The sequence below is a fragment of the Oculina patagonica genome, chromosome 9, assembly GCF_052425735.1.
Source record: "Oculina patagonica isolate OP01 chromosome 9, crgOcupat, whole genome shotgun sequence".
In the NCBI taxonomy this organism is placed as follows: domain Eukaryota; kingdom Metazoa; phylum Cnidaria; class Anthozoa; order Scleractinia; family Oculinidae; genus Oculina; species Oculina patagonica.
In genome coordinates, this window is record NC_135766.1 from 31,340,874 (window position 1) to 31,360,169 (window position 19,296).

The 19,296-nt window shown below is 37.9% G+C and overlaps 2 protein-coding genes across 13 annotated transcripts in view; both read right to left on the reverse strand.

The window, feature by feature from the left end:
* Positions 1–445, reverse strand: part of LOC144664619 (uncharacterized) — a 140,554-nt gene extending 140,109 nt beyond the window's left edge. For all 8 annotated transcript variants that reach the window (XM_078525761.1, XM_078525760.1, XM_078525762.1 and 5 more), the window contains exon 1: positions 81–445. In XM_078525761.1, coding sequence (XP_078381887.1) covers positions 81–407 — 327 coding nt within the window. In that variant the 5' untranslated portion in view covers positions 408–445. The remainder of the gene's footprint in view (positions 1–80) is intronic.
* LOC144664627 (uncharacterized) overlaps positions 1–19,296 on the reverse strand; it is a 65,019-nt gene that overhangs the window by 14,192 nt on the left and 31,531 nt on the right. For 4 of the 5 annotated variants that reach the window (XM_078525779.1, XM_078525781.1, XM_078525778.1 and 1 more), the window contains 8 exons: positions 18,695–18,805; positions 17,731–17,847; positions 17,478–17,568; positions 16,761–17,141; positions 16,223–16,345; positions 14,798–14,920; positions 12,678–13,199; positions 11,552–12,239 (listed from right to left, as the gene is read on the reverse strand). In XM_078525779.1, the coding sequence (XP_078381905.1) occupies positions 11,899–12,239; positions 12,678–13,199; positions 14,798–14,920; positions 16,223–16,345; positions 16,761–17,141; positions 17,478–17,568; positions 17,731–17,847; positions 18,695–18,805 (1,809 nt within the window). In that variant the 3' untranslated portion in view covers positions 11,552–11,898. Of the gene's footprint in view, positions 1–11,551; positions 12,240–12,677; positions 13,200–14,797; positions 14,921–16,222; positions 16,346–16,760; positions 17,142–17,477; positions 17,569–17,730; positions 17,848–18,694; positions 18,806–19,296 lie in introns of those variants that run through there. The other variant, XM_078525780.1, reaches the window with a different exon arrangement.

The following is a 19,296-nucleotide window of genomic DNA, read 5'->3' on the forward strand; positions in this document are numbered from 1 at the left end:
TGTAATATTAAGCAAGGGGAGCGACGAAACTTATAAACAAACGCGCGTCTTTCACACAATTTCAATAAAGAGGAACTTACATTTTTAAGCCCTTTTGAGTTAAGTGAACAGACGCCTCTGCATTTACGGCACATGGATGGTCTATCGGCAGCTCTTTTGACGACAGCTTCCTTTCTTTGCGATTCATCTTGAGGCGAATGCACCGATGCGTGTTTAACAATCTCGTGATTTGGAAGTCGATATTCATAACTGTTTACGACCTTTAAATTCCGTTCAACTTCTGTCAGACGCGAATCTAACCGTTGTAAAGAATAACAAGTAAAACCAAGAGTACTCAGCGTCAGAATTAAGTTGAATGAAAGGCCAAAGAGAAGAATGTTTGAGCTCTTTTTGCTTTTGTTCTCCATATTCGTTGATCTGCTTGTAGATTGCACAACTGATGGATATTTGCTTAAACATATGGTTTTGAATTTCAATCGGAAATTCTGGCTCAAGGGAATGTTGACCCTTCTATTTTTTGTTACTTTTAATTTGTTTTCGCATTCCTCAGAACTTGGCAGAACATGCCGAATATCTGTTACAGATTACGTTGGTATTTCCGTTTTATTCTTTAAAATCTAACAATGGTGCATAACTGCGTCATTTAAGGAAGACTAACTTAGCTCATCGTTAATTGAGCTTTGATGGCGAAAACTGAACATTTGTTTATATAATAGCTAAAGCTTCTTTCAAACGCAACAGAAGTAGAGAGGAGCTTCTATTTTAGGATATTCGTGCGTGATGTTAAAGCGATTAAGGATGTTATTAAAAATCGTAAACAATTCACGTATACTGTACCACGGTTGGATCCAAACTTATTTAGTATTGGGTTTACCGGATTTTCACAACATGACTTCCTTTAAACCCATTAAGTATTTTTCCTAGGGCTACAGTTAGAACAAGACCTACCAATGTCCATTTAAGTTGATGAATATTTGAAATAAAAACGTAAACAACACGTAAGAAACATTTGACAGTGCTTGATGAGTCAGGGTGAATAAGTAACTTAGCAGATGGAGTGCAAGCCAATTGAGGAAGATTTTAACGAAATAAATAAGTCGCATCCAATTTAATTCAAGCCCCAAAAATCTTACTGATATATACTTTATTGACTCAAATACACTGTTTAACTTTATATAAGTGCATTTAGTAACTATCGGGCTAAAGCTGAACGGAAGCTTGATCAGTCCTTTCATGATGACTCGAGCCTGAAATCGTTAGTTCAATAACATTTTGAAGCCGTTCTACTCCTATTTTTTTCTATTTTAATCATCGAATTAGTGTATATAATGATATAGGTCGCATTTTATTGACGATATCAGTGTATTTTTGTAAGAGGTATTTGATACAAACAACATACTCCCCACTCGTACGATTTCTTGTCCTGCACTACGTACGGATTACCAACACAGTTGGGAATAAGAAATGTATAGTTTCCTAAGCAGTAATTGAACTGCAAGACGTTACCCGTCCAGTTTCCTAGTTTGGACGTGATTATATCTCTTTTACACGACAATAATATTTACCTGTTCAGCTTGAGGGTATAAGTATGTCTCCCGTACATTTCGCAAAACGAGAGGGGCAGATAGCGTAAATAAACACACCAAGAGACAGACAGAGAGAGAGGGAGGGAGGGAGAGGGATGCTTAATTATTGAAGGAAAAGCGGGGGGGGGGGGGGGGGATATATAATTTGCAACGAAATTATACGTTAATTTTTCTTACTGTATAAAATGTATGTAGAATAAAACAGAAAGAAATTTAGGATCCGAGACAGGATTTTGAGTTACGCCATGATTTTCCTTTTAATGATAAGTACGTCAAGGCATAAAATTGCAGACTTTCGTCTCGTGACCTGTATATTTCAGGTGGTGGTTGGTCGCATATATATAATGTGTCAAAAGTGTTGAAAACGACGTCTGTGATCGTTTCATATGATCCATTTTATCAAGATTGCAAAGAGGTTTCCCTGGAAAAAATTGGCCTGATCGCCTCAGTGAATATATTAATGACTTTATAGAATGTTCGTTATTTATTGCTATTAAAGGTTGCTCCCTCTCCGCGTTTGATCTGAAGCTTCCTTAGTCCCAATTCACTCGAAAAAAAAACTATTTTATCAAAAAATCCTAACACTTAGCCAAGTAACATCACCTGGGCTCAACGACGAGCTAAAATCAGATAAGGGTCAAAGTTTGGAGTTTTTCTGTAAGAAAAAGCCCACAAGAATTGGCAGGAGAAGCTGCGGCAGTCAACTAAAGGCAGAAATAAGTGGAGTGGTTTTTAAAAAAATCGCTTCTGTTGAAATATACATGCCAAATATGCTTACCTACTTTAGAATGCTTCCATTTCTTAATTTTTCTTTTGTAAACGGTTTTTATTTCTTTTTTTCGCACCCATCATGATAAGTTGAACTTGACTCATTAATTCTCTTTTTTACCTGCGACTGAACACAGCTGTTTCTAACAGCTTTAAAAGATTTCTTTTAAACAGAGAAGAAGTACTGTAAAACAGCAGTCATAGATGCAAATGTCATTTGTTGATTTATTCCTTCCCCTCGGTTATGACTAATAACAAACTGAATACTATTCACCTACTACTAACAATATCATAGTTCTCCGTCTTTCGGTCTTGTTGAGTGGTTGCTGTTTCTTTCAAAGCTTCTTGGATTTGTTGAATTTGCTGGGTGAACTTTGAATAAACTGTTTTCATGTCAAGGGCTACTGTCTCGATTCTCACGCAAAATGCAAACGTATCGCAGCAACAGATAAGACTGAAGAACCCTTGTGAAGTTTTTCGCTGAACTGTCCCTGTGTTGATTTCATTGTTGACTCTCGTGCGCAGTTATCCATCGCGCTCTAAGTGCTTAGGAGACGCAAAAGACGCGTTCCCTAAATATAATAAAGGGCCTAAAGAACACCAGCAGAGAATTATAATATCCGTATTTTCTCCTGATCTCCAAATTAACAATTGCGACACTCCTTTGTTTGTGATGCTTTGCTGCTTAGTATTCGGTAAGATCTGAGAAATACAGTAAGGTGAGGCTAGGGCAGAAACTAAAAAACCTTCCGAAAAACAAACAAACAAACAAAACGAACAAACAAACAAACAAACAAACAAACAGACAAACAAAAAGAGAGAAACAGCACGTGCAAAGTGTCTTTCGTAAGGAAAAAAGCAAGCTAGATCCATCAAGCGCCGGATGTCAAGTGCGACAAGTGATTGAATTGAATTACTTGGGGAGTAATAATAATAATAATAATAATAATAATTTGCTAATTTATATAGCGCATATTTTCATGTTCTGATCAATAGCGCTTTACATCTTATGAAAATAAAAATAAAGTTATAGATTATAAAAATACTTCTTAAAAAGATAAGTTTTAAGTTGAGATTTGAAACAGTCAAGTGATGTCGCTTGACGAAGCTCCACAGGTAGAACATTCCAAAGTTTCGGAGCTGCCACTGAAAATGATCTAGCTCCCAATGTTGACAGCATCTTTCCCTTGGGATGGTCCAATAAGGGCATGCCAGTAGACCTAAGATTGTATAATGAATTCAATTTTATCCTAATTAGATCGCTAAGATAAGTTGGCGCCAGGCCATGAATACATTTAAAAGTCAAAAGTAAAATCTTATAATCAATACGCAAAGAAACCGGCAGCCAGTGCAGCTCGTAAAGCGCCGGTGTAATGTGAGAAAACTTTCCGATGCCAAGAATAAGTCTTGCTGCTGCATTTTGTACACGTTGTAATTTAGCAATCTGCACCTTTGGTAAGCCAAACAATAAACCATTACAATAGTCAAGACGGCTGGTTATAAAAGCATGAACCAAAGTAATTAAAGAATCCCTCGATAGGTATTTCTTAATACGTCTCAAATTATGCAAATGATAAAATGCCGCATTACAAGCCTTGTTTATATGATCAGTCATGCTTAAGTTGCTGTCAAACCACGATCCAAGGTTTTTGACACATGGGCTTGGACTGATGCGATTATCGCCCACAGTAATGGAACACGAATCTAGTTTATCAAGCTGTTGTCGTGTGCCGATCAACAAAAACTCGGTTTTGTCATCATTGATCATCAACCGATCGTGAATCATCCATTTCCTCACCGCGTCAATGCACTTTTCCATAGCTTGTATAGCATCAGCTTGAGCGGTGTTACCAAGTGGTTTAAAACTCAGGTACAGCTGCGTATCATCCGCGAAACAATGAGCATCAGGAAGATAATGTTCTACGATCTTAAACAGCTTGGACACATATATTATAAATAACAGAGGCCCTAAGCACGAGCCTTGAGGTACTCCGCAGTTCAAGTCAAAAGGACGAGAAAGGACCCCATGTACAGAGACGCGCTGACTTCTATCAGACAAGTACGATCTAAACCAATTCAGAGCAGTCCCACGTATGCCAACCTCATCAGATAGCCTCTCTAAAAGTAGTTGATGATCAACGGTGTGAAAGAAAGAAGCGCCATTAACAGTTAAGCTTAAGATATGTAACTTTTCGCGTAGAAAAAAATAAATAAATAAGGGAAAATAAAAAGTCGTGGAAATGTAAATTTGTCCAAGTCTCGTGAGGCTAACATTGTTTTGTCGCCTCCAGAAACACAAGCGAGAAGGATATATAAGACTAAAGTCATTCGTAGAAGCGAAAGCCACAAAAAAAAAAAAAAAAAAACGATAACAGCGACAACAACAAAACCTACAAGTTTGAAAAAAGGTCGAAACCGAAGATTGTGCAAATTAACTCATGAACGACCTAGAAACCGGTTCTGCGACAAAAGAAGAAGTCAATTTACCGAAAAATGATCTCCGTACAACCCTTGCAGAACAAGTTAGAAGAATTGCTTTGAACATCAAGACGATTGCTTAATGGCAATAATTTGATATTTTTCCATGACTGTGTGATGAAGTTTTTTCTTTTCACCAGAGAAAATTTGATTTTGATTCTTGACTTAAAGGCATAATGAAATCCAAACACAAGGGGAAAATCACACTGTTGCACTGTCTAACAAACGCCGCCCGCTTTTTCAATAATTTTTGGGCATTTTTTCTCTGGCGGTCTTGTTCGTCTGGGAGTTAAGCAGCCCATTTGGTTTCAGATATACTGTAAGTGCAGTTTGTTGTATCTTTAATTACCAAAAGGTTTGGTAAAACAACAGAAACAGCTACGGGTAAAGGTTTTTCAAAACTTGATAATTTCCGCGATTGGCTGCAACGTCTCACTCTTTAATACATTTAACAGTATTGGTCAAGAGCTATGGTTAATAAGAGTGCAGACAATTCAAATAACGTAACCTGTAACGCAACTCAATTGCAAGGCGTCGTCTCAAAACTTCAGAAATTATAGATATTTTTCATGAGTGGGAAAAAAACTTATTACAAGTTTTCCACCTTTAGTAACGGATTATTGTTATTCTCTATTTTCCAATTGCCCATAATGCACTTTGTTTGCCCCCCAAATTTTGCATAAACTATTGTTTTCAAATTCTCTTGGGAGGACTGCATATTTGCAAAACAATAGTTTATGCAAAATTTGGGGGGCAAACAAAGTGCATTATGGGCAATTGGAAAATAGAGAATTGCTACTCTCAACGTCGCGACAAAGGGGGGCCCTTACATCGGATGTGAGGATGAAAAGAGGACGTATTTTGAATTTTAAATACGCGGTCTGCTGGTCTGCTTACTGCTGGTAGGAGATTGGAGGTCTGGAATCAGAAAAGGTACGGGTTCAAGGACGGCCCAAATAAACTAATATAATAGTTCATAAAATCGACCTGAAGTTGGCAAAACGAGTATGTCACCAACAATCTAGATAAGATTTTACACGAAGACGAATTTAAATGGTATATAGTGCTAAAAAATTCAGTACTACACAATGTTCTTCACAACTTGTTTATTGATAGCTGCACATTACGTTTCAAGAATCTTCAATAATGTTGTAAGAGCTTATAATGTCCCCTTTACACTAATTAATCTATGTTAAACTTGAAAATAAACAATTGCAAACTTAATAGCTCAAAATTAACTGTAGAAACTGAAAGCTACAAATTTAACTAAAATGTAAAATGTCTTTTTTTTATACTTTCGATAAAATTTACTTAAAAACTTTCATGAGCAAAACACCTCTAAATCATGTCCAACTAAATAATGACATGTTTGTGAGGTTTCTTGTTGTTGCAAATGGCGTGGTCTCTAAATGACGCAAAACAAAGGATTCAAAAGACAATAAAGATTGCCCAAACCATGAATGAATGAATGCCATAGTTCCCGCAACAGTAAGGTATCATCAACATGTTTTATCCTAGGAGCAAAAGAATTGCTAGAATAATAAATACAATCAAAACAATCATTGGACAAAGTTAAGAATGGAGAGTTATAGAGCGGATAACACAGACCGAGGCCTTGATAATTTCGCTAACATGTGAAAACGAAATCCAATCCTAAGATGTCATGGGATGATACACTGCCATCTGAAAAAAATGCTTTTACCCAGAGATAGTATCGGCATTATGTAATATTAAGTCATTTTACATTCTCAAACTCATTAAGTGTCATGGTCAGAAAAAATCAAAGAAATCAAAGAAATTTTGGCCACAGCCAAAAACTTATACTTTGTCAATTTGTAGGCCTAGGTATGTAACTGAAAGATATCAAGTTAGTTTTTCAAAATATTCAATTTTACGGCAGAAAACCACGAATAACGGTAATCGTACCGGAAGCTCAAATTTGACTTCTCGACAATCCGAAATTTCACGCTTTTCAGCTTCTTGCTACCCAGACGTTTCAACCGCTGTAAATCTTTCCTTACCTTAGTTGCATAGATTGAATCTTCCTTTATTGAAATATAGTTAGTATTTTTATCTCTGATTATTTCTGAACCAGCTGAGCCTCGATTAAGTAGACACATTTTTCTCATTTAGGAAAAAGGCTAAAATAATCCAAATTCAGTGAGAAAAAAAGGTGACCGGTAGTGCTTCAAATCTTCTGATATTTTAGCCAAAGAGAGTCCAGTCGTTTAATTTTAGGTTTATGGTTTCAAAAGTGTAGGATCTAGTAGCAGTTTTTAACAAAGGTCGATCAAAGGTCGACAAAATTACAATTCCGCGGCTTTGAAAAGAACTGAAACACGTGACACGAAACACGCAATAGAGTAATTTGTATATTTTTTGGGCAAAGACAACACGGTAAAATTAGCTTTGAAGTTTTATACGTTTGAGACTTTAGAAAAATAGTATTTATCCTAAAGATTGCCTACAATAGAAGAAATACCAAAAATAACAGCACTTGAACTCTCCCTGATGTTCGTCACGCACGAGCGACTTGGAGCGGCGAATGACAAAAATATTTTCCATTGTTTCAAAGTAAGCCATATTCTGAAAAAAGAAAAATCTATTTTCTTTAAACTTTGCCCACAAATCTGTCTTAACTAAAAAACGAAACAGCTTTCATATTTGCAAGTATCGTAAGATATATGTTTTAATATTTTATTCATTTAGACCACAACCGGCCTATTTTTAGCAATGGCGACAAGTGAAAATCGAGTCACCGCTTCAAAAATTTATGCTCTTACTTTAGAAATTGTCTTAACTCTCCTGGAATAAACTGGACCTTTATCTGTATAAAGCACACAATTTTGATTCGTTTAAAAGAAACTATTAATACGAAATATTTTTGATTTGAAGTCTACTTGGCCATTGACGCGAACGGCTCAAAAAAATGGCACATTTTCAACGGATCACTGCGCAAAAGTCCAACTACTTCCGCATTACATTTGTTTCCATACCAACTAAGAAGAAGTGAAAGAGTATGGAAATGGAAAAATATGTTGTGGTTTAAGCGAGCTTTTAGTGCAACCAGGCGGCAACTTGGCTTATGTTGCGAACATGTTTTGTTTACATTGCAACAGCGGGCAGTTGCTCAAGCGAAAAGAATTTAGCATAAACAACACAATATTTCGTAAACATTGTAACTTTACAAAACTTTATATCAGCTCACACAATAAAACATCATTTAAAACTCGAAAACCTTAGCAGCTAGCGAGTCAGCAAAAAAAAAAATACTGTCGCCTACCTGCAAGCCGGTGAGACAACAAAATTCATTGTCAGGTCCGCCATGGCCATGTTATTGGATTCCACATTTCCTTCTGGTTTTCGTCAACCATAGTATCCGCAGAAAGTTTCAAACGGTAAACATAACACACATAACATAACATTGAACATACCACATGATTGTGATAACTTAAACAAATGAAAGAAAGTTGCGGGCAACACATCCCAAGAAATCAAGCGATCACAACAGATCGGCTTGAACAGTTGATTGAAAGTTGCGTCACGCAATCTAACCTGAATCCAACTGCCTTATGGGCGAACTGAATAATTATTGTCCAAGAATCGGACTGTCCAAAATATGGGCTGTAAATATTTTTGACCGACGTATTTGTTTGATTTCTTGTTTTCGACCACTTCCTGTACATCTACATCTGGATGCTTCCCAAATTTGAAATTTTAGGCTCGCTTTTCAAATACAAAAAACCCCGCTTTTTCAAAATAATAAATTGTTCTAGTAAACGATAAAGGTAAGTAAGAAAGAAATAAAAAGTAGAACAAAAATAAGTCTTTACAAACCACGCCGCCACGCACTTGTCATTCATACTTTGTTGTTGTTCTCGCGAAACATTATCAACTTACAAAACAAATGGAGGAGTTGCGCTTTTTGTTTCACACTTCAAAGTATAGAGGAAGTTGCGGCAATCGAAGGGGATAACCGAGCTCGTTCGTCTTGGAGACTGCAATGATCTTATGGCAAACCATTTAATTTCGTGGCATTTCTGTTAGAGCACGAACTAGTTTTTGCAAGAGCAGGTGTATTTGGATTGTCTTCATCAAAGAAAGGCGAAATTATATAAGTCCCAAGCATCGCCATTCTAGTTTTTCATAGGAAATATTCAAAACAGCACGGGCCTTTCTAATATCCCACTCACCGTGGTGATAAAAAAGCCATTAGAAGCAGAGATGTGCTAAATGTGCACATGGCCGACAAGATCAGGTTTGTAAACGTATCTCACATTACGGTAGTATAAGCTTATAGATTTCCTTTAATGGCTGAGTGGAAAATTTTTCTGGGCAAAAATGTCTTGTTCACTTTTTCGTTGGCTATATTTTTAGTGTGGCCAGAAAATGTGCAGGGTTTTTCTATCCTTCTGATAATTTCCACCCTACTTCTTTCTCCGTAAGATGGAATAGATGATGAGGTCAATTGAGCTCTATTACACCCCCCCCCCCCCCCCACACACACCCCCCTTAACGAACCCGCCCAACCGGGGAATGAAAAAACCCGTCCGCGAATAGGACTGTTTGAGTTTTCTTTCAGCTAAATACGTTTTCAGCTTAATACGTAAGCTTCGTTTCTAATAAACATACCAAAATGGTGCACACGAGGACATATACATCGGTTAAAAATATTTAGAGCCGATATTTTGTACAGTCCGATTCTTGGACAATAATTATTCAGTTCGCCCATAAAGCAGTTGGATTCAGGTTAGATTGCGTGACGCAACTTTCAATCAACTGTTCAAGCCGATCTGTTGTGATCGATTGATTTCTTGGGATGTGTTGCCCGCAACTTTCTTTCATTTGTTTAAGTTATCAAAATCATGTGGTATGTTCAATGTTATGTTATGTGTGTTATGTTTACCGTTTGAATCTTTCTGCGGATACTATGGTTGACGAAAACCAGAAAGAAATGTGGAATCCAATAACATGGCCATGGCGGACCTGACAATGAATTTTGTTGTCTCACCGGCTTGCAGGTAGGCGACAGTATTTTTTTTGCTGACTCGCTAGCTGCTAAGGTTTTCGAGTTTTAAATGATGTTTTATTGTGTGAGCGGATATAAAGTTTTGTAAGGTTACAATGTTTACGAAATACTGTGTTGTTTATGCTAAATTGGTTTCGCTTGAGCAACTGCCCGCTGTTGCAATGTAAACAAAACATGTTCGCAACAAAAGCCAAGTTGCCGCCTGGTTGCACTAAAAGCTCGCTTAAACCACAACATATTTTTCCATTTCCATACTCTTTGAATTCTTTTTAGTTGGTATGGAAACAAATGTAATGCGGAAGTAGTTGGACTTTTGCGCAATGACCCGTTGAAAATGTGCAATTTTTTTGAGCCGTTGGCGTCAGATGGCCAAGTACACTTCAAATCAAAAATATTCCGTATTGTTTGTTTCTTTTTAACGAACCAAAATTGCGTGCTTTATACAGATAAAGGTCCAATTTATTCCAGGAGAGTTAAGACAATTCCTAAAATTGGAGCATAAATTTTCGAAGCGGTGACTCGACGTTTTTTCCTATTTTCAGTTGTCGCCATTGCTAAAAATAGGCCGGTCGTGGTCCAATTGAATGTAATTCTTAAAAAAATATTTCTTGTGATATTTGCAAATATAAAAGCTGTTTCGTTTTTTAGTTAAGACAGATTGGTAGGCAAAGTTTAAAGAAAATAGATTTTTCTTATTTCAGAATATGACTTACTTTGAATCAATAGAAAATATTTTTGTCATTCGCCGCTCCAAGTCGCTCGTGCGTGACGAACATCAGGGAGAGTTCAAGTGCTGTTATTTTTGGTATTTCTTCTATTGTAGGCAATCTTTAGGATAAATACTATTTTTCTAAAGTCTCAAACGTATAAAACTTCAAAGCTAATTTTACCGTGTTGTCTTTGCCCAAAAAATATACAAATTACTCTATTGCGTGTTTCGTGTCACGTGTTTCAGTTGTTCTTTTCAAAGCCGCGGAATTGTAATTTTGTCGACCTTTGATCGACTTTTGTTAAAAACTGCTACTAGATCCTACACTTTTGAAACCATAAACCTAAAATTAAACGACTGGACTCTCTTTGGCTAAAATATCAGAAGATTTGAAGCACTACCGGTCAGCTTTTTTCCTCACTGAATTTGGATTATTTTAGCCTTTTTCCTAAATGAGAAAAATGTGTCTACTTAATCGAGGCTCAGCTGGTTCAGAAATAATCAGAGATAAAAATACTAACTATATTTCAATAAAGGAAGATTCAATATATGCAACTAAGGTAAGGAAAGATTTACAGCGGTTGAAACGTCTGGGTAGCAAGAAGCTGAAAAGCGTGAAATTTCGGATTGTCGAGAAGTCAAATTTGAGCTTCCGGTACGATTACCGTTATTCGTGGTTTTCTGCCGTAAATTTGAATATTTCGAAAAACTAACTTCATATATTTCAGTTACATACCTAGGCCCTCAAACTGACAAAGTATGAGTTTTTGGCTGTGGCCAAAATTTCTTTGATTTTTTCTGACCATGACACTTAATGATGCATCAAGTTAAAACAAAGAATATCATAACCATGAAGGAGGTTTGGATACCTGGCATGGTCTTATAAGCATAAGCACGTTTTCGATTTGAATCCATAAAGTTATGCCATAATGTTTAACATATCGCGAGTATGATTACAAACAGAATTGGACGACACGAACGACCAATTACTCAGAACTATATTTTTTTTACCCATTACCTGAATCAAAAACATTACAGTTAAGGTTCTCTTTGAACGAGATACACGGGAAAATAAAATAATAAAATGATCAGAGCGCGCAAATGATATGTGCAGTATACTATATACTGTAAACTGTATACTATATACTACCCTATTTTGGGCAAGCTCCTAATGATCAATCAGATTCGAGAGTTTTAATTGTTATAGTTTTGATTATGATTGAGCTAATTCACCTTGGTTATAAAACACATCTATGTTACGAGATTCTAAACTGATCCGAGGAATGTACATCTGGGAAGGAAGGCGAAAACTATCAATGTTAATATTACTACAGTAATGTAATGGTAACCTGACCATGGCCAGCTGTTTTATAGCAACATTCATTTTGTTGATTTTTTCCGACGTTGTAAGATCCTCCCCCTCCTCCACAGGAGTCAGCTTTATTAGCTCCACTGCTTCCACCAGAATACCCTCCACCGCCACCACCACCTCCCCAACCTCCATAGGGACCACCGCCACCACCAAATCCTCCGTCAGCATTGTACCACCTGGCTCTTCCACCCAGTCCTCCCTGAAGAAATCCCTGACCGCCTTCTCCGCCAATTCCCATGGTGCCACCAAAATGTTTTGAACTTCTTCCATTTGATTGAAAACCTCCTCCACCACCACCTAAAAATTGGGCGTTGAATAATTATTACTCCAATTAATATTTCATTTATCGTTATAAACCAAATTTATGGTCCAAAGATCTTAAGTAATATAATAAAGGATATTGACCCTAAAACATATGAAGAGTGTGAACCCATCTTACGTCTACTACGGGTATAGTTTTGTTAGGAGCCTGTGATTCCCAAACGTTACGGACAGCATATGGTATGTTTAAAACCTTATTCACGATGGCAAAAAACTAGTTTATAAATTAATGCAAGAATAGCAGGAGATCTGCCATATTTGCATTCCTTTCAATAAAAAGACGATATAGCTTACTTTATCTGTCTTATTTTTTTTACAAACTAAGCGTATTACATATATATTAAATAAGTTAAAATAATGCATTGATAATATAAAATAAATGTGAAGTAAATCTGACAATTCATATATACCCACCCGAAAAAATACCACCGGCAGTTTGTGCGCCATGTCCATCGCTCCCCCCTGTCCATGACTTGTACCCAGGATTCCCTGTCAAACTCGTGCTGGCATCACATCCTACATGTCTCGAACTTGGACTTTGTACACCTCCTCCACCCCCAGCTATTATCAAAGGCGTGTCGCTTCCCCTCACTACAAATGTACCTCCACCGCCTCCAGCAGTAGTCGAAACCTTGTTGATTCCTCCTTCTTGACCAACCAGTATTTTAATGATTTCATCTTTTAATAAACTGAAAGTTCCAATCATCCTTGCCCCTCTTCCTCGGTACTGAGTACTGTTACTACCTATATCGTACCCCCCTGCTGCTCCTATCGCTTCAATTCGGTAGTCACCAGTGTACGGTACAGTCCACTGTTGAATACCGCTGGACAGAGTCACTTGACCGTCATGATCCTGACCTCTGTAATAACTACCAAGTGATGTTGGACCATATCTTCCACTCGCACCGAGATTTGTAAAGACAGCAGAACTAAACTCTGAGAAAACAATGACAAACTACGAAATTACTGAAACTGTTCACTGATTAGCCATAAGGCTAGTCTTCCTGCTCCAGTCCATGAAACTTCCTAGTAGTAGTAGCAAGAATTATATTTAAAATAGTAGTAATAAACTGTCGTAGGGGAATAATTCAAGGCGAGAGTTGGAGAAGCACGCAAGCGAGGAGAAGCGCAAGTAGAGAACCCCTCTGCTACGTACGATAGAATTAAGCTGTGTGTTTAAAATACCTTCTGAAAATGTTTATAAGGATAGGTTTTTAAAATACCCCTTTTCATCTTCACTGAAAATGTTTCTTTTTTTCTTGTCTAGCCGAATCAATTTCTTAATTAATAATATAAAGCTCGCTGTTATCTCGTGCTATATTACTGACTCCAAGACACCGGTGTCCTATTTAGATGCTTCGATTTTTTAGCAACTTCAATGCTATGGCTCGTCCTTTACTCTCTTTAGGGGCTTGTCGAGCTGAATTCAAACAATTCATTCTAACCAATCAATGGCGCGCAAAAAAAACAAAACAAACAAAACAAAACAATTAAAATATTATTTGTTTTTTAGTTCGCCGAATAAGCCGTCTATAAATAAAAAGACCCATTACCAGAGATGTAGGCTTGTATAGATTATTGACTTCCGATTGACCAAAAAGCTCACATCTGGGTCTAAAAGTTTATCAGCTTTCTTTCATGAAAGTCGGGTATTAATGACGGCCAGCTTAGCCAAAAAGCAGTCTGCACTTCACAGAAATATCTGAAAGCCCTTCTCTTCCTCAGCGTTTCACCTTACCGACCCATCCTTTTACGCATTTTATCTCTTACCTTCTCTTTCCGCTTTCATTTGTCAGGCAGGTAATCACTAAGGATTGTGGACTCACTAGCCCTCTCTACCCCTTTCACCCTGCTCTCCCTCCCTGCGCATGTCACTTCCCATCCTCCCCTCCTAACGATTTGATAGTGCTCGGCTCCCCTGACGCCTGGTTATTAAATTTGTAGTGTTATGTATAAGAGGTTAACGTATACAACTGCATGATAAATTTAGATTCTGAGTAGGGAAAATTTCAAATACCATTCTCACTGGGAGTCCTCAAGCACAAACGCCCTTAATTCCTTTGGAATATGACTTGTTTACTTCCCTGCTTCCGTTTATCCTCTAGGGAGTCTGCTGTGCATACTTTTTGGCTAGTTTAGTATAAATAGACCTGTTTTATCCTGTTTATTCCTTTCTACGTTGAAACGGACACCAGACATCAGATCGTCGCCCCACCCTCCTTCCCGAAGCGATGGCTCACCTGTGTGCCTTAGCTCCCCCTCCTTCCCCCTCCGGGCTCGCCTCTTCCCATATCTTATCTTAACCTGGGGCGTTTGGGAGTCGGGGCTCCCAGTGGGAATTTATTACAATTGACAAAAAAAAAACGAAGCAAAGGGAAACGAAACTTTGACGTTTCGAAGCCGCCTTCACGTGGTATAAACTATAACGGTTGATATGTTGAATTTATACTTTTGACTCTTTAAAACGTTGTTTCTATTCGCTAATAAAATTGTGAGATTAGAATTTACACGGTTACATCATTCAAGCGACTTACTTTTGCAAGTGGTTTTGCCGTCCCCCACATAGCCTGGCAAACATCTGCATTTGTATGAACCAGGAACATTCAAACACTGGGCTTTAGGATGACAGGAAAATGATCCCAAGCACTCGTTGACATCTGTTTCAATAAATAATTACAGGGATTCTTTCTCGCACAATTGTGCTACAAATGTGCAAAGAAATTTTACAAGTACAACAATCAGGGGGAGGTTTGGGGGGATGGTGGGGGGGGGGGGGAGAAAGAACGCCCAGGACAGAATTAAGATGCGACCAGTTTACGATGTAGTCAGCGGTTTTTTCGATGTTGCAGCAGCGGCCATCTTTTCCCACGAAATGGGGCAACCACGAAAGCGATGCCGTGGATTTAGTGTTTGAATAAGGGGTAAGAACTATCTTCGCTTAAAACGTTAAGGCATGGTTTAATCCAACAATTCGTCGTCTTTTTGCGTTGTTAAAAAACGCAGATCTTTGTTATTTTGCGTAACTTTTAGCGTTGAAGTGCAAATGAATGTACCACGATTTTCAACGCACGGGCTCAACAGTTACGCAAAACAAAGAACGACCAGCCATCCCGGGCAAAAGGCCTTTCCATACGTTTCTTTAGAAATACAATAAGAACCCGCGTATAAGAACAAGTGGATTAAGAACACCCAGGCCTGATTTTAGGAAATAAAGTACCATTTATATAAGAACACATTCAGCCTAAAAAATGAAAGTTGTTCTTATATGGAAAAATATCAAAGATCAACACTACTTTTCATTGCACACATAATAGTTCCACCCCAATTACAGTACAGTATTGCCTTGATTTATCAATTTTATTAAAATTAAAATACAATTGTGTGCATATATATTGATTTCATCTATTGGTAGCCTAGTATATTCCTTATTTTAAGAAACTTTTTTTAAGAACACTTAAGAACACTTACAGGCTGATTTTGCAGATTATAACCCTTTATATAAGAACCAAATCAGCCTGAACCGCCAAAATAGGTGTTCTTATACGCGGGTTTTTACTGTAGTTGCGAACCGTTTATATTAGAAATTGCAAAGTTGGCACGGGGGTCAGGGTGACCCTGGGTGGACGGTCACTCGCTTTTTTCTCAATATAAACAGTTTGGTTATTTTTGCCTCACCTACCAGGGACATATTCGGATTGGAGCATGCGTAAACGCTAAAATCGGCCAAAACAAAGTGGCGGATGATTTGAAATCGAAGTCGGCGGTAGATTCATCCAAAAAATGGTCTCGGTCGTCCTGATTTTAGAAAAGGCCGCCATATTAGATGATTTGCCTATAAGAATCTGCCTTATATATAGTCAAGTCCTTTGGGATACAAGGGTTTTTCTAAGATAATATATATCTGTCTATTGCTACATTCGTGGCTACAAATTACAGAAGAGATTAAAGTGGCTACAAACCTGTACAGTTATTCCCATCTAAACGATATCCAACGGGGCACTGACATGAAAAAGAACCATCACTGTTCACACAAGTGGCATTCACTGGGCAAGCATGGGAGAAGTCGTTGCATTCATTGTAATCTATATAAGTTAAATATATTCATTAACCCTCTTTTTTAGAGGAAAGACTGGCTGTGCTGTTCCCTGAAAGGGATCAATAGTGAATGCCATATGCAGTGCTTTGACTAACAAATTGAAGCCATAGTTAACGCTAGGTTATGGTGCAAATTCTAACGTCTTCACCATTTTTGTAAAAAAGGACTTTTATTACAATTAGAAGTTTTGTGCAATTAGAGTTTTACTTCTTCGACACTCCTCGGCAACGCAGTTCTTCTTCAGTGGAAGTGTAAAGAAACGCTGCGCGGCAAGCCAAATGAGGTATAATTACTTGCAATCCTAAGAGGTCACTTAGCTGTATGGCCCTTTCCATTCATGTTCGCAGAAAGGATATTAAGTAACATTGATATGGAAGCGGAACAAAATCTCCCAGGTTTACCTTTCTTGCAGGTGAATCTGTGACAGTCCGTGCAATTGACATCGTTCCATTCGTACTTATGACCTTGAAGGAACCCAAGAGTATGAACACAGTCTTCGTTGTGAAAGTTGTTTGGTTGGTGTTTTGCCCAGAAATGGAAGTCAAAAGGTGTACCATCACTCCAGACAAATGTTCCTTCAGTTTTGATATCAGAGAGGCCCAACCAAGAGTGTTCACCGCCGTGGAGACTTTGAATATATACATTTTCTTCCTGACTGTAAACACTGGGAAGATTTGTTCCAAATGTAGCACATGTCCCCTGGCTGCCACTCCACGAATCGCAGGAGGATACTTTCCTGTAGCAATATCCATTGAAATAGTTCCAGTCATCCTGGCAAACATCTATAGTAAGAGATATAAAGAAACGTCACTTGTCTCTCGCCCAACCAGTGTTGAAGTCGACAGACTTTAGATACAGAAGACGAAGAGTATCGCCTCTACTACCCGAGATAGTATGTTTGTGCTTAGTACTATACGTGGCCGGAAATTTGCGAAGATGCCTAAGCAAAAGTCTTGGAACCATTCAACGACATCCCGGGCCCACCCCATCTCACACATGTACCGCTGGGTTTGACAGTTCGCCACTTTAAGCTCGCCACTTTAAGTGTTCTTACTCTGTGGTGTGAATTAATAACAAAAGTAACAAGCTGTAACGAAGACCGGAAAAGAATTACCTACCTGAAAGCACTGCATATGATGCGGCTAGTGGATCAAAGCGTTGAACAAATAATTCCTTGGCACAAATTCTGAATTCGGATTTGGTAACGAACTTGAAAAAAAGAAAAGAAAAATAAACCGTTATTACACCACAGGACAACACATTCAACCAAGCACTGAAACAGAAAACAACATCACAGCGTTCGTGCACGACCGATCTTAAGAACTGCAGCAAATTGTCATATTAAAAACCACAAACAGCTTTTAGGATTACCTCGATCCAGCTTACGATCCCGTTACACTCTGCTGCTGCATTTCCGCCTCTGGTTGAATGCTTGGTCGTTAACAACACTGTTGGAGGTGTGTTGTAGCTCCGTATGAAGCTCACATTCTGTTAAGTAAGACAATCAATACCGATTGATCAGTAGTTGTCTAAGGTTTATAATAACCGTAAACAGAACTCTCCATTTTAACATGATTGTATGTTTTCCTTATGAAGGAAATTGCACGCAAATTGATACACATGTACAAGGCGTGAGATCACGCAGTGCACCGATTGCAACTTTTTGAAGGGGAAAAGTAAATACCTAGCAAAAGAATTTAAACGTGGACATCGCCTCAGTCATATTTTTTTTTCTAGCTACGGCCCTGATCTTTACAAAGAAGACTTTTTTCCAATCGGTTTGTAGCTGCTGTTGCGCATGAAACACAGAAATACTGCGCATGGAAACACAAAGACTAGCTATTTAAAGTAAAAACCGCACAAAACCGCAATGAACCACTGCAGTATTCGACGCATGCGACCGTTATCGATCACGTAAAAACTTGCAGAAGTGACGAGTTGTTATGGTTTTCAAAGGTTAAAACATTTTAAACGAGTTTTAAAAAAATGAAATAGCAATAAAGCTCAACTAACGGAAATAAATAACAATAAATAACGTCACAGGGAATTGAAAACAAGGAGAGGATGAATTAATTCAACTCCTCCATAGATGGACCCATTGTTTTTTTTTTACTTCCCAGTTCATAGCTAGCCTTTTTTTCTTAATGCCACCTGATTGTTCCATTCAAGTGACGTAAAATACTGCTTGGCTTTAGACCATTTTTTTCTCGCGTTAGTAGCTAGAAATAACGTGCACCAACATCACCCAAGCCTAACTAATATCACGGGCATAGGGGATCTGTTTTAAAGATCATCCTTTCTAGTCGAATTTATAAATACTCTTCAAAAAACTTACCTGGCAAAACGCAAAGTTATGTTTCTCTGAAGGCAAAGCGTTATTTTGAAAGTTGACCTCATTGTGCTCCGAAAAGAGTGGTCTATGGAGGGACTCGAACGCGAGCCAGTTCTATAACATCAAAATAAATGGTGTAAGTATCAGAAAAAAAGCTTATCTTGCGAATAAGCTTGATAAATGAAACCTGTAAATAACCGCTACTGGCGAATTACGAATACCAGATCTGTCAGAATATTAGAAAAGAAAATATTACTTATTTATTCTGTTTTTTCACAAAATGCTTTCCATGCCACTTGGTAAGAAATAATGCATCTCAGTTTTAAGGCCATTCGGTGTCTTTAATCGTACCTGCCAGTCTCAGAATTTTGATTTGTATCGAGCTTGCCTTTTTGAAGAAAAGTGTACGAGGTTGATTTCTGTCTTTCATTTAATGAATGTTTTGGCGTGAAAGAGAAACGAATCGGTACAAAGTGCTGAATACTCGTATTTTAGATAATGACATCGCCTTTTATATTATTTACTGCTTAGTAAATTGGCGTTCCTGTCCCGCTAATTTATGACGCATGCTCTAATTCAGCTATCAAAAGCATTATAATTATTCA